Here is a 13,469-nt window from a genome sequence, read left to right as displayed (position 1 = left end):
GGTGATCCTGGGTGACCCAAGATTTACAGCATGGAAAGAAAATCCAATGCAATCCAAAAGTCACATACCGTATATACTCGAGTATAAGCCGAGATTTTCAGCCTCTTTTTTGAGGCTGAAAGTGCCCCCCTCGGCTTATACTCGAGTCATCGCTGTCTGCCTGCTCGATCAGCGTGTCGAGCAGACAGACGGCGAACATTCTACCCTTCAAAAGCCGCGCCTCCGTCTGTGATAGGCGGAGCACTCAATTTCCCAGCAGGCAGTGGTCCGCCTATCACGGACATCGGCTCATCCTCGTACTACGGACGAGGATGAGAGGATGTCCGTGATAGGCGGAACACAGACTGCTGGGAAATTGAGTGTTCCGCCTATCACAGACGGAGGCGCGGCTTTTGAAAAGAGGAATGGCCGCCGAGGCGCAGACGAAGAGCGGCGATCCTGGCAAGGCACGGGACGGAGGCAAGGCAAGGCACGGGACGGGACGGGACGGAGGCAAGGCACGACATGGGACGGAGGCAAGGAGGCAAGGCACGGAGGCAAGGCACGGCACGGGACGGAGGCAAGAAGGCAAGGCACGGGACGGAGGCTCGGGACACAGGCTCGGGACACAGGTAGGCTGGACACACACACACACACACACACACACACACGGATGGAGACACACACACAGGGATGGATGGAGACACACACACACAGGGATGGATGGATACACACACACACAGGGATGGATGGATGGAGACACACACACACAGGGATGGATGGATACACACACACACAGGGATGGATGGATGGAGACACACACACACAGGGATGGATGGATGGAGACACACACACACAGGGATGGATGGATGGATGGACACACACACACACAGGGATGGATGGATGGATGGATGGACACACACACACACAGGGATGGATGGACGGACACACAGGGATGGACGGACACACAGGGATGGACGGACACACAGGGATGGACAGACACACAGGGATGGACGGACACACACACAGGGATGGACAGGCATGTCTCACCCTCGGCTTATACACGAGTCAATAAGTTTGCCAGTTTTTTTGGGGGTAAATTGGGGGCCTCGGCTTATATTCGGGTCGGCCTATACTCGAGTATATACGGTATTTGTTTTTCTCAGTTAAATTACATATCAGCTTCTTATATCTCTCTGAGACTTTGATAGTGAAATATCCCCAACAGATATCACAATTCTGCTTAAAAACCACGATCACTACAAAGCCATACTAAGGCATCATGCTTTCTCAATGGATATTCTTCATTATGTAGACTACATAAATAATTTAAAAACTGTCTCTAGTTACACTATAGATTTCACACATTACCAGGATCTCTTACGCTATACTTTCCTCCCTGGGAAATTATACTTTAAATCTTAGCCATGCATATAGTTAATGCAGCTAGGATGTGTAAACAACTAGCCCATAAGAAGTTAAAAGACATTCCTTTAATGCAAGAATAGTTTAGAAGATTGGACAGAATGACAGACACAGAGGAACCCATCCATGTAACATAGGATAGACTTATCAAACACGCCCTTAATTGGTCCTTTTGGATGTCCTATAAATCAATAACAGAATGCAAAAGAATGTCCATCTCCACTTAAGGGGCCTACCACACTTTTCTCTAGTCCCTCACAAAAGAAATCAAACTGTGTTAAAGTTCATATATTTTCCTGGCCTATGGCAATGGAGGCTTCATCTGCGCATACGCTATGCAATCTAACATGCTTTACACTGAGCAATGTGTTCCAAGCACTTCATGATCTGACGGGTAGCGATAATGCGGACATCTTACTACACCCAGCTACATCTTGCATTTCAGAGTAATTTTAGAAATAAAGTGAACGTATATAAAAAATAAATATAGTATATTGACATCTGTGATGCTGTTTTGATGTTACATTTTGAAAGAAGCTGGACACTAGCAGTAGGAAAGTGGTGGAGGCCATGTTGGTACACCCCGCACTGCTTAGCGCTAAACATTTAGGGTTTCAAAATTTAAAAGTAATTTTTGGTTGGAACGTCACTTCCGTTACACAATCTGATCAGTAGCAGTAATCTGATAGAAAACCAGTGCTATATCCATAATAAAAGAAGTACTGGACCGACCCTACCCATGTCTTGACCTCTTCATGGTCACAAGTATTTTTACCTATAATGTCGGTGCTATATCCATAAACAACAAGAGTACTGGACCCTTTCCATTTCTTGACCTCTTCATGGTCACAACATATGTTTGCATATCAAAAGATACATGAAAAGTTTGGCTGTACATACTGTATGTACAAAAAAATTAAGAAAATTAATTGTGGAACATCTTTTTTTTTTTTTTTACGACAAAGCCCATACAAACTGCAAATCTAGCCACTACATACACTGAAAGTTATAATAAACAAATTATCCAATACATTTGTGCAAATCTGACATATAATTGTTATATGGAATTGGGTTTTATATATGGACAGAAGCCTTTTTTTTTTTTAAAAAAGGAGCTCCTTCTTTGTGCAAACAGAACCCGCTGTGTACATGCTTGTATGAAAAATGACCGAGCTTCAGCTTCAATGTTTAGAAAGCTTACCTCCACTATGAACTGGTCTACAGAGTTCCTCTCGAAGTACATTCTTCGCTCGCGCTTGTTTACACAAAGGGACTTCTGCGACGTACAGACTCCGTCCCTGCCGTACATAACGATGAACACATCGGAATCTGTCCCCGCTCCAAAGATGTCACTGGTGTAAACGGTAATCTCATAGGGCACAACTAGGGAGAGACGTGTCATAACATTGAGTAAATATATGCACATACAGCACAAGATGGATGAAGTAATTATTTTTTATTTAGGTTTTTACTTCTGAAAATGTACCTGATCCCAAAAAAAAACAAGATTTGCTTCCTTATACTTAAACAGCACTCTAAAATACTTTGTCACTCCCCCCTCAAAAATAGCAGTGCATTTTCAGGTATGTGAGTGTGCCTAGGCACCCCTGTGCCTACAGCCTCATAGCTGTTTATCTGCAGTGTGAGATCATCTCAGGCGTTGCTGCCCTCGACTGCCAGTCTCAGGAGATTTGGGGTGAGATTTGGCAATGTCACTATTATGCTGATCACTGTTCTCCTTGCTGGAGGCTCTGACATGAGGAATCAAAGCCCTGCCTCTACCAAGATGGCTGCCTCCATATAGAGATACAGTCCAGAATAAGGCATTGTAAGTTGGTAATAGGAAAAAGATCAGCTGCAGGGAGACCACAGGCACTGCTGACTAGTCTTTTGGCCTCTACTTGCCTTTTTTTGTTACAGCTTTCAGAGTTCAATTCCTCTTTAAAGTATAATTATATCCAAAAAGTTTTTTTTGTTTTTGAAAATGTAGGAAAGATTACAACCTACAATTTTTTACTGCTGTCTGTGTCCCGGATGGGTAGATTCGCTCTCTATTTGTCCTGGAGATCAATGCCTCATAGACAGAAAGTGATAGGACATTTTACAGTTGTCCCCAGAACAGGAAGTAAGGGAAAATCTTCCAATGGGGACAACTGTTGCAGTGACAACTGTTCTAAGAGGGTAGTTTCCCTCACTCTGTATAGATTTCCTCTCACATCCTTTTGTATCTCGAGGACAGGAAGTTATACTGTCCCAAGAGACTACAGATAGCAAAGAAAAAAAAAACCCGTTCACACTATCCTGCAACTGTGCTACTTTATGTGCCCAGCTGAATTCCATTTAAGCATCCATACAGCTGAAATCGCTACCTAAGTCTTTTTAATTCTGTGCAGCCAGGCTGGAGATCAAGGTAGAGGTGCAGAATGGAAAAATGTGTTTCATTTAGTTTCGGATAGATTTGTTATGGTACTAATTTTGTTTAGTTGATTCATTTCAGAATTCGTTTAGTTTTTGTAAAATTTTTTCATTTCCTAACGAATTCCAAATTTTCGAAAAATAATCGAATTTGATTTCTGTGTGAAGAATAGCTGATTGTTATGGAGCAGACTGGGAATCCGGTCGCCGAGTCCTTAACAACATATGATCACTGTTCTCCTTGCTGGAGGCACTGACATCAGAAATCAAGGCCCTGCCTCTAGCAAGATGGCTGCCTCCACACAGAGACACAGTCCAAAACAAGGCATGGTATAAGCAACCGATGACGCATCAGAATTTTAACGAAATTCAGTGCTATTTCATTTGGAGATTTGGATACATCTGAATTTCCAAATAATCAAAAATTTGAAACAAGTTGCACATGCCTACATCCAGCCAACCCAGCCAGACATTTCAGGCAGATCAACCTCTATTGCAGCAGTGCAGCTTGGACAAAACACACTCCCAGCCTTCTGATTGGACAATGAAGAAACAGCAGAGCACTGACGAGTCAACACTATCCTCCCTTTGCTCTCTCTTCATGTTAATATGTTCCTTGTCAGCACATGTGCTTGCAAGCAGAGCCTGATTTTAATGTAGTGCTGCCATTACATTGTTACATAGTAGGTGACGTCGAAAAAAGACACAAGTTCATCAAGTCCAACCTTCACATTCCTAGTCTGAGTGCTGCTCTACAGGGGATTTCAGGAATGTGATAAGACAGATTTAGGTACATCCGCTATTTGCATTTAACAACAAATGTTACAGTTATCTTTTTTTTTATCTGTCTGGAATTTAGCTTCATTCTGAATTGTATATAATGCACTGTAGCCACCGTGCTTGTGGGTAGGACACATCCTTATGTTACATGATTCCACAGTCATTCCCACTTGGAACTATAGAGGACGAGGACTGGGATATAAGGAAGCCAAGACTTATTTTTTCCCCATTTTTCAGGGCAATTCAGGAAAAAAAAAGGATGCTGGTAATAGTGCATATTCAGTGTATAGGGCCTTATGTATTATTTTTTCTTTTTTAAAACCCGCAAATTTTTTTATTTTTTTTTTAAACCTGCAAAGCAAAAGGCATAATGAGCTAGTATGCACCGCATACTAGCTCATTATGAAATACTTACCTTAGAACGAGGCCCCGACATCTGGCCCGATCCACGTCGAGGGAGCTGACATGCTACCTCGGCGTCTCTTCCGGGTATCGCGGCTCCGGCGCTGTGAGTGGCCGGAGCCGCGATATCGTCACTTTCAGATTTCAGATTTCAGTCCGGCCGGACGAGCGCTGCCAGATTTTCCCAGCGAGAACCCCCTTGTGCGCATGCGCCGCTGCAGTCAGCGGCGCATACCGAGGGGAATATCTCCTAAACCGTACAGGTTTAGGAGATATTTTTTTTTACCTACAGGTAAGCCTTATTATAGGCTTTCCTGTAGGTAAAAGTTAAAAAATTGAGTATACAACCACTTTAAGTAATAAGAAATGTAAAATACTGATGACTTTGATGATATCCTAGTGATGTTCCTCTATTTTTATGGCAGATCATGTGACCAATGCCTCAACATTACCCATTTGATCTCTACAGTAGAGGAAGGAACTGTATTTTGGCAGAGCTAAACCTCACTCCTCCAAGGCTTGACATTGGTTATCACTGAAGAGGAAAATATTGCTTACAATATAAAGCTCAACTTTGAGCTAACTTTAAGACCCTCTGGAGGTGTAAAATAAATCAGCATAGTCTACATTACTCATTTCCTATCCAGCACTGTCCCTTGTAGTAATAGCTATCCACCACTAGGTGTCCTCAGTATTCAGAGTTAAATGACAGCCATTCAACCCAGAAGACAGAGGACATCCTGTGAGTGTCATGGACCCACTCCTGAGGGGCTTCATCACAACACCCTGCATTCATACACAGTGCATCATGCAATGCATCATCAAGGACCACCCAGGACTGGGAGAAGATTCGAAGAAGGGGGGGGGGTGTAATTATTTTTTAAGGAACGTATATGGAAAATGCAGGCCACTTTGAGACCCCTTTCACACTGGGGTGCTTTTCAGGCATTTTTGCACAAAAAATAACTCCTGTAAAGCACCTCTCAAGCCACCCCAGTGTGAAAGCCCGAGTGCTTTCACACTGGGCCAGTGCGCTTGGAGGACAGAAAAAAAAGTCCTGCAAATAGCATCTTTGGTGTGGTGCAGGTGCGGCGTATACACCGCTCCTAAACCGCCCCTGCCATTGAAATCAACAGGTAGAGCTTCGGCAGTGGAGCTTTTAGCCCTTTATTCGTCCGCTAGCGGGGGTTAAAAGTGCCCTGCTAACGGCCTCAAAGCTAGCGGCCTAAAGTAACGCTTTACCGCTAATGCCCCCGCCCCAGTGTGAAAAAAGCCTAAGAGCAATGGTGAACATCTTTTCTTATTATTTTATGCATTAACCCCCCTTGACGGTATTCCTGAGTCTGGCTCGGGATGGAATTTTTATACCAAAAGCGGTAACCCCGAGCCAGACTCGGGACTGCATCGCTGGATCCAGGAGGACGCTTAGTTACCTTCTCCCTCGGATCCAGCAATGTCCCCCCGCTGTACAAGCGAGCCGTGTCTCGCTCGATCTATCACGGAGCTGATCTCCATTCCATGCGAGCGTTGCGACACACGGGGACGGAGATCGGCGCCAAATTCAAAAAGTGAAACACTCACTATACATACAGTATAATGTAATCTTACAGATTACATTGCTGTATGTAAATATTTCACATCCCCTTTGTCCCTAGTGGTCTGCCCAGTGTCCTGCATGCAGTTTTATATAATAAAAACTGTTCTTTATGCCTGGAAACTGGAGATTGTCCATAGCAACCAAAACTGTCCCTTTACATCAAAAATGATTTTAGACCAGCTAGAAAACTGCGATAATAAATTAGAATCACTCGCAGAATTGAGCGATAGCGATTTGTGGGGAGATCCGTCATCAAATATTGAAAAGTAATGACAGTGACAATTCTGCAACTGAGCAAATTTCAGTGTTTTTGATTTGATTACATTATTGAATAATTGTTTTTATTATTATATTATTATTTGGTACAATTATTTATAATTATTTATTATATTATAATTTATTATTTAATTTTTCAAACTTTATCATACCCGGGATGTCTGCTAGACTCTGGTTTGGACAGATTTAAGTGAGTTATTGCTAAGAATTACAGGACTACAATATAAAACGCCAAATTTTAATGCAAAATAATTGTACCGCTTTTAGCACCTAAAATCCGAAATAATCGTACCGCCAGGGAGGTTAAATGCCTTCTTTTTTACCAGATTTACCAGATTTAATCTTTAGCAATCTTTTGGACAGTTATCATATCCAGACACTGAGCTCCATTCACCAAACGGTATCTAGCACTTTAAGAAATGTGGTAAAATACTGCTCAGCATTTTTTTTTTTAAATGTTGCCATTGACAAAAAAAAAAAAAAAGCTACTAAAATACCACATTCACTATTTTATGAAGTGATGCTGTATTTTAGTAGTGAAAGCTTGCGGTATTTTAACAACTGATGAGTCATCAGCTGTCTACTAACAAGGGGGTCCCCAGATCCCAGCCCCCTCCCCATGTTAATGAGTAGGGGTACATAGTACCCCTAATAATTCACCAAAAAAGTACTGAAAAAGTAAATAAAAAGGCAGGCACCGTGTTTGAAAAGTCCTTTATTTAAAAAAAAATAATGTCCCTCGGTGTAGATCCATCATCAATTATGATGACCGCAGCCACCGCTGACCCCCCCCCCCCCAAAAAAAAGAAGAGGAGGTCTGCACCCGATGCTGGCTCCCTCTGTCTGACAGCTCCGTTGCCTCCTGCTAATAAATAAACTAAGGGGCGGGTCCAACCAGTGACATCACTAGGTGGATCCTCCCCTTTTGATGTCATCAACCCATCATGGTCGGCCTGGTATGGATTGGGGGGAGGGCTCATTCCATTTTTTTCATGATTTTTTTCAATGCTTTTCTTTAGATACAGCTGTCAACAGGAAACCCCGCTGACAGCTAATGACTCATCAGTTGTTAAGGACATGGCAGCCACCCACTCCCTTCCTTCCGTGAACGAAGTTTGATGCCCGTTCATGCTGTATTTACCAAGCGTTTTCAGGGTTTTGCGGTAAATACTGCAAAATTGTATCGTGATTGACAGTTTCAGGATTGCATGTAATATTTTGGCAAAATGTGTCTGGACACCTAAATACCGCAGGGAGATAGATGCTTTTGTGAATGGAGCCCACTGTTTGCTATGTGATACGTGTATTTTCTATATACATACATGGAGTGTACTGTTCGGTCTGAAGCTCAGAAGGGAAGAGATATCTTTCAATGTCACCATCATCTTCGGTTTTATCCAGCCAGCGTCCACATGGGAATTTGACCCTGTGTCCAAGAGACGGTGCATCAATTTCCACCCAGTCAAGGAACCACCCGGCGGAAGGCCCTGGAAAATGACACACAAGCACAAATATAAGAACTCTCATTTCTATGTTCAGTGTTGAAATACAGTATCCAGTTGATCGTGAGTTATCTTGCTCCATCTCTAACGATGCTCATTCCTTGTCCTTGGTTTTCTATACTCAAACTATTATTATGCTTTATTATAGATTGTCTTATGTCTTGATTTCTCCTGAAAAAAATTATCCTGATGAAGGGATTAACACTGAGACCCTGAAAAGCGTCGGGCGAAACAAAAGGAGACCAACAATTTCAATGACATCAACTGTATTGTTTTTACTTTTATTTTTTATGCTATATATGGTGATGTATGCACCTACTAGCCTTTTTTAAACTAAGTCAATACATTTAGTTATTTTGTTATATATATTGATACTCTCTAAATCTCTTTATACAGTTGCCCTAAAAGTCCCTTGTGTACTCTTCCTGGAGGACACTTTAACTTCATTCAGTTATCATATATGGGATGTTGGCAACAACCTGGTCTTTTTAGGTGAAGTCATCCAAGCCAAACAAATAATTCAGATGGCCACTCACTTCCTGTTTTGTCTGAGACCCATCACATAAACAGAAGGTGGGCACACAGATAATGGTCACCAGCCCAAATATAGAGAGTGAATTATCTATGGAGAGAAAACTCCATTTGTTGTTGCCACCATCCCAAATATATTGTATATAGAGAATGAGTACCCCCGGTACTAAGGGACTTTAGGGGCAAACTTTTGAAGACACAATATTTTCAAAACATAGAAAAATGTATTATTTCATAAAACAGTGTAACAGTCAAGGATAACAACCATACACAAAGTGATACATAATATCCATATATAGTATATGAGAAAAAAGCACTTCTCCTATGGCCCAACGAGTTTCGGGGGGATTCAAGATAAATCCCTTCTTCAGAGGCATGAAGGAGATGATAGTTTGAGATGCTCAATACTACATACATGGAATCAAATATTTGTTAAAAAGATTGTTAGGATGGCACTGAGCAAAAATGGGGACATATATCCAGAATGAAGGTAATCACCAAATAAAAAGTAAATCCTCAAGGCTCGAGAGATCTCTCAAAAGGATCCCCAGGACCAGACTCGTACAAATCAACATGTGGCTGGAAATATGGGAATATCAATCCTTGATGAGGAATGATAGGGATGGTCTCTTAGGGAACCTCAGAGCAGCAGCATCCGCCTTGAGGATTTACTTTTTACTTGGTGATTTCCTTCACTCTGGATATGTGTCCCCATTTTTGCTCAGCACCATCCTAACAATCTTTTTAACAAATATTTGATTCCATGAATGTAGTATTGAGCATCTCCAACTATCTCCTTCTTGTCCCTGAAGAAGGGATTTATCTTAAATCTCCTGAAACACATCGGAACATAGGAGAAGTGTTTTTTTCTGATATAATATATATGGATATTATGTATCACTTTGTGTATGGTTGTTATCCTTGACCGTTACACTGTTTTATGAAATAATACATTTATCTATGTTTTGAAAATATTGTGTCTTCAAAAGTTCGCCCTTAAAGTCCCTTAGTACCCGTGGGTACTCAAATATAGAGAGTGGATCTCCCCAGTGGGGATACAGACAGAAATTTGCAAAGTCTCTAACCCTGCCCTACTCTATGCCTTCAGTCTTGCACAATTGTATAGGCCCCTCTCCTGTACTGAAATTTCTTACTTTGATTTCACTGCACACTAAAAGCTTATCACAAATTTTGTTTGAACTTTCATTAGAATGTTGATAACCAAAATATCTCACTAACTGGCTCCTCTCTGCCAATCCCTTCACTGGCTTCCCCTACAACACCGTGTAAAATTCGAAATGCTAACCACAACATACAAGGCCATTCACAACATCGCCCTCATCTACATCACCAACCTCATCTGCAGATATCGACCAAATCGTCCCCTCCGCTCCTCCCAGGACCTCCTGCTCTCTGGCTTCCTTGTTACCTCCTCCCATGCTCTCATTCAGGACTTCTCCAGAGCCTCTCCCATCCTTTGGAACTCCCTGCTCCGGTATATCCAATCGGCCCCTACCCTGTCCACCTTTAGGAGATCCCTGAAAACTCATGTATTCAGGTAAGCTTATCCCACACCCACCTAACTGTCCTAGGTGACTCCTCCTCTCCCCCTAGGCGGCCCCGTGCTCCCTGCAATCTTCTCGGACAAGTCACAATTCCCAGAAGATTACACATCCATTTAGGACAAGCAGCGCGTTTTGCGCATGTGCACCTGGCTGTGAAGCCACAAGGTCTCACAGCCAGGTGCCCACAGTAGTAATGCCAACAACGCAGACAGGCAAGGGAGAGGAGCGAGGGTTCGGGCGCCCGCATCACTGGATCGTGGGACAGGTGAGTATCTATTTATTAAAAGTCAACAGCTACACTTTTTGTAGCTGCTGACTTTTAATAAACACAGAACCTGGTGGAACTCCGCATTAAGTCTATTGCTATGGATGAGGTCTTCTATCCAGTGGATACCAGATTCATGCCATGACTTAGTTTGTAAATGTGGAATGAGAATTTCTAATGTCGAGAGAGGAGTTAATATACTAGTATTAGGTTTGTGGATAAAGCAAGCAAATTTCCTCTAAATGGGCTTTTGAGGGGGCAGTGAACAACTATGACGTCACAAGGAAGTACAAAAATATTAATTTTAATTGATCAAGGTTAAAATGGGTGATATACAATACATAAAATATATACTGGATGCAGGTACAAATATCTACAATTATGTAAGAACAGTTGACAACCACCATTAATCTGTTGAAAAATTGATGAAGACAACAGAGATACCCAACGAGTTTCAAGTTTATGGTAGTGGTTCTCTTCTTCAGGGGTAGAAGGTTACAACAGGACGTGAATACGTCATATACATTGCATAAACATTCAAAATATCTTGCATCCAATTAAAATCGCTAAGAACAAACTATGGCCAGAAGTCCACCTGAAAACTATGGCCAGAATTCCACCCGAATTCCGGTCCAGGAAGACGAGGCTACAACTCAAGGTGCATCAATGCTCAAAGAGGGTCACTCACAAAGGGCGTCCTGGGGAAACCCTCTGATTATCCTTGGTATGTGTTGGAGCGACAATAATCGATGGATACTGAAAACTCCCAGGGACCCATTTCAGATAGACAAGCCACAAATTACAGGAAAGTTCTTGGATATTACCAAGGAGCAAGGAACCTGAGATGTGACTGCGTGATCCGAGCATCTCGGAGTGATCTGAGTTGCTACATACACACTGCATGAGTGTTAGGTTTGTACTGTAGTATACAAAGCTATGGGCTTGAACTCTCCAAGCTTTTAAAGATGTCTGAACTGTAGGGGGAGAATGGTGCTGGATTCAAGGGAGACCAAAGGTCAGCTAAAAGGAGTGCTACAAGCGCAAACAATTTTATTAAAACCTATTCTTCACTATATACAAAGGATAGAAACCCAGTAGGTCTACCTAATACAGGCTGCCTGCAGAAAACAACAGGAGGGGGCGGAGACAAGACCAGTCATCCTACACAAGGAGAGAGAGCAGCAGTGAGCAGTCTTTATTACAGGAAGATCCTGCACAGAGGTAAAGTGCAGTAATTGTTTAACATTAAAAAAAAGGGCAAATGGGACTTTAAATGAGGCGTGTTGCCGAGTAAAAAATATATATTTATTTGTTGGGAATAAAACCATATCACAAAAAGTGTCGAACTCATATAGGACACAGTTAATTATAGTACATTTCTTTGAATACATTTGTTTAGATATACAGTCATTTTGCAAGGTACAATACAACATCAGTAGCAATGCAGATGTGTAGATATACTCATCCATTCATAAAACCAATAAACATTAGCCATTGCTTATAATAAGTCGAAATAATCTGGGCATCAGTTGGATATATACTCGACGCACGTTTCATGGCTCTTGCCAATCATCAGGAGTACAGATGCTCTGAAATTAGATCAAAAATGTCTATAAATATGGGATAACCTTTAAACGGAGAAAAATCTCTCTAGAAAAGGGGGGGCTATACCTTACTGTCCGGCCCATAGGTGACACCAAGCATCTGTCCAGGAGATACAGAGGAGAGGAGATACAGAGGACAGGGACTGCCATACCCCAACTTTAATAGTTAATTACCCATCCATTTCTATATTCCTCTCAATAGGCCACTGGCTGGATCTAAAAACTTCCTTTTGAATTAATATTATATATACTCGTATGGTCTTGTATTGCTGATATATGGATCTATGTAATATAATGTATGGGATGTAATTCGAGTAGTGCACTTCTGTCGGCCATGGGTGAACCTGTCTGCGGTTGGAGAGTTGGGGGCTGTTAGGATGTTCCTTTGACCCCGGGGCTGCGATGCATGGCAGTCTCGCCCCCTCCCCCCATTGTCTCTCTTAGTGACTGGGGTTGGGGGCCTGCCTCCTGTGCATCGGTGTCATGATTGTTTGCTCTGCTCAGGTGGGATTACACACCTGAGCTTGGAGCTCTTTTCCTTCTTTCTCCACCAATTGGAGCTTCATGACGCTGGTGGGGACCCGCCCTTTGCTGGGGATTTAGGCTGTCTGTGGTAACCAGCTGACCATTTCACCTTGATTCAGCCACACAAGCAGGATTCCATGCATATCTGCAGCCATAGACTTATACACCAGGTAACTGAGACTATTGCATTTAAAATGATTGCATTAATTGCACACCATTTATTTAATTTACCTACAAGTATGGATCTGTTCCATCAATAGTAAAATAATTTCAATAGGCTTTATCTCTATATTTCTGCAGAATAGCATGCCCTGGTAAGCACACATTCTACACTATCATGGTCACCTGGGTTTTACACAGCTGCTATCCTCGTTTTGGGTGCGATTCCTCACCTTAGCCCCGGGGGAGATCGATATCCCTGTCCTCTGTATCTCCTGGACAGATGCTTGGTGTCACCTATGGGCCGGACAGTAAGGTATAGCCCCCCCCTTTTCTAGAGAGATTGTTCTCCGTTTAAAGGTTATCCCATATTTATAGACATTTTTGATCTAATTTCAGAGCATCTGTACTCCTGATGATTGGCAAGAGCCATGAAACGTGCGT

The 13,469-nt window shown here is 42.3% G+C and overlaps 1 protein-coding gene and 1 long non-coding RNA gene across 3 annotated transcripts in view; both read right to left on the bottom strand.

Moving 5' to 3' along the window:
- Positions 1 to 13,469, bottom strand: part of LOXHD1 (lipoxygenase homology PLAT domains 1) — a 425,609-nt gene that overhangs the window by 124,996 nt on the left and 287,144 nt on the right. For both annotated transcript variants that reach the window (XM_077463060.1, XM_077463059.1), the window contains exons 31-32: positions 8,197 to 8,361; positions 2,606 to 2,787 (exon numbers count right to left, since the gene is read on the bottom strand). In XM_077463060.1, the coding sequence (XP_077319186.1) occupies positions 2,606 to 2,787; positions 8,197 to 8,361 (347 nt within the window). The remainder of the gene's footprint in view (positions 1 to 2,605; positions 2,788 to 8,196; positions 8,362 to 13,469) is intronic.
- Positions 12,100 to 12,462, bottom strand: LOC143940031 (uncharacterized). The gene is made up of 2 exons (XR_013263814.1): positions 12,409 to 12,462; positions 12,100 to 12,326 (listed from the first exon to the last, which is right to left on the bottom strand). It is a non-coding gene; the product is annotated as an uncharacterized LOC143940031 (long non-coding RNA).

Source organism: Lithobates pipiens, unplaced genomic scaffold (genome assembly GCF_037356315.1).
Source record: "Lithobates pipiens isolate NorthernLeopardFrog02 unplaced genomic scaffold, aLitPip1_a1.2 Scaffold_3, whole genome shotgun sequence".
NCBI lineage: Eukaryota > Metazoa > Chordata > Amphibia > Anura > Ranidae > Lithobates > Lithobates pipiens.
The sequence above is the reverse complement of the archived record's forward strand: the minus strand, read 5'-3'. Positions and strand labels throughout refer to the sequence as shown.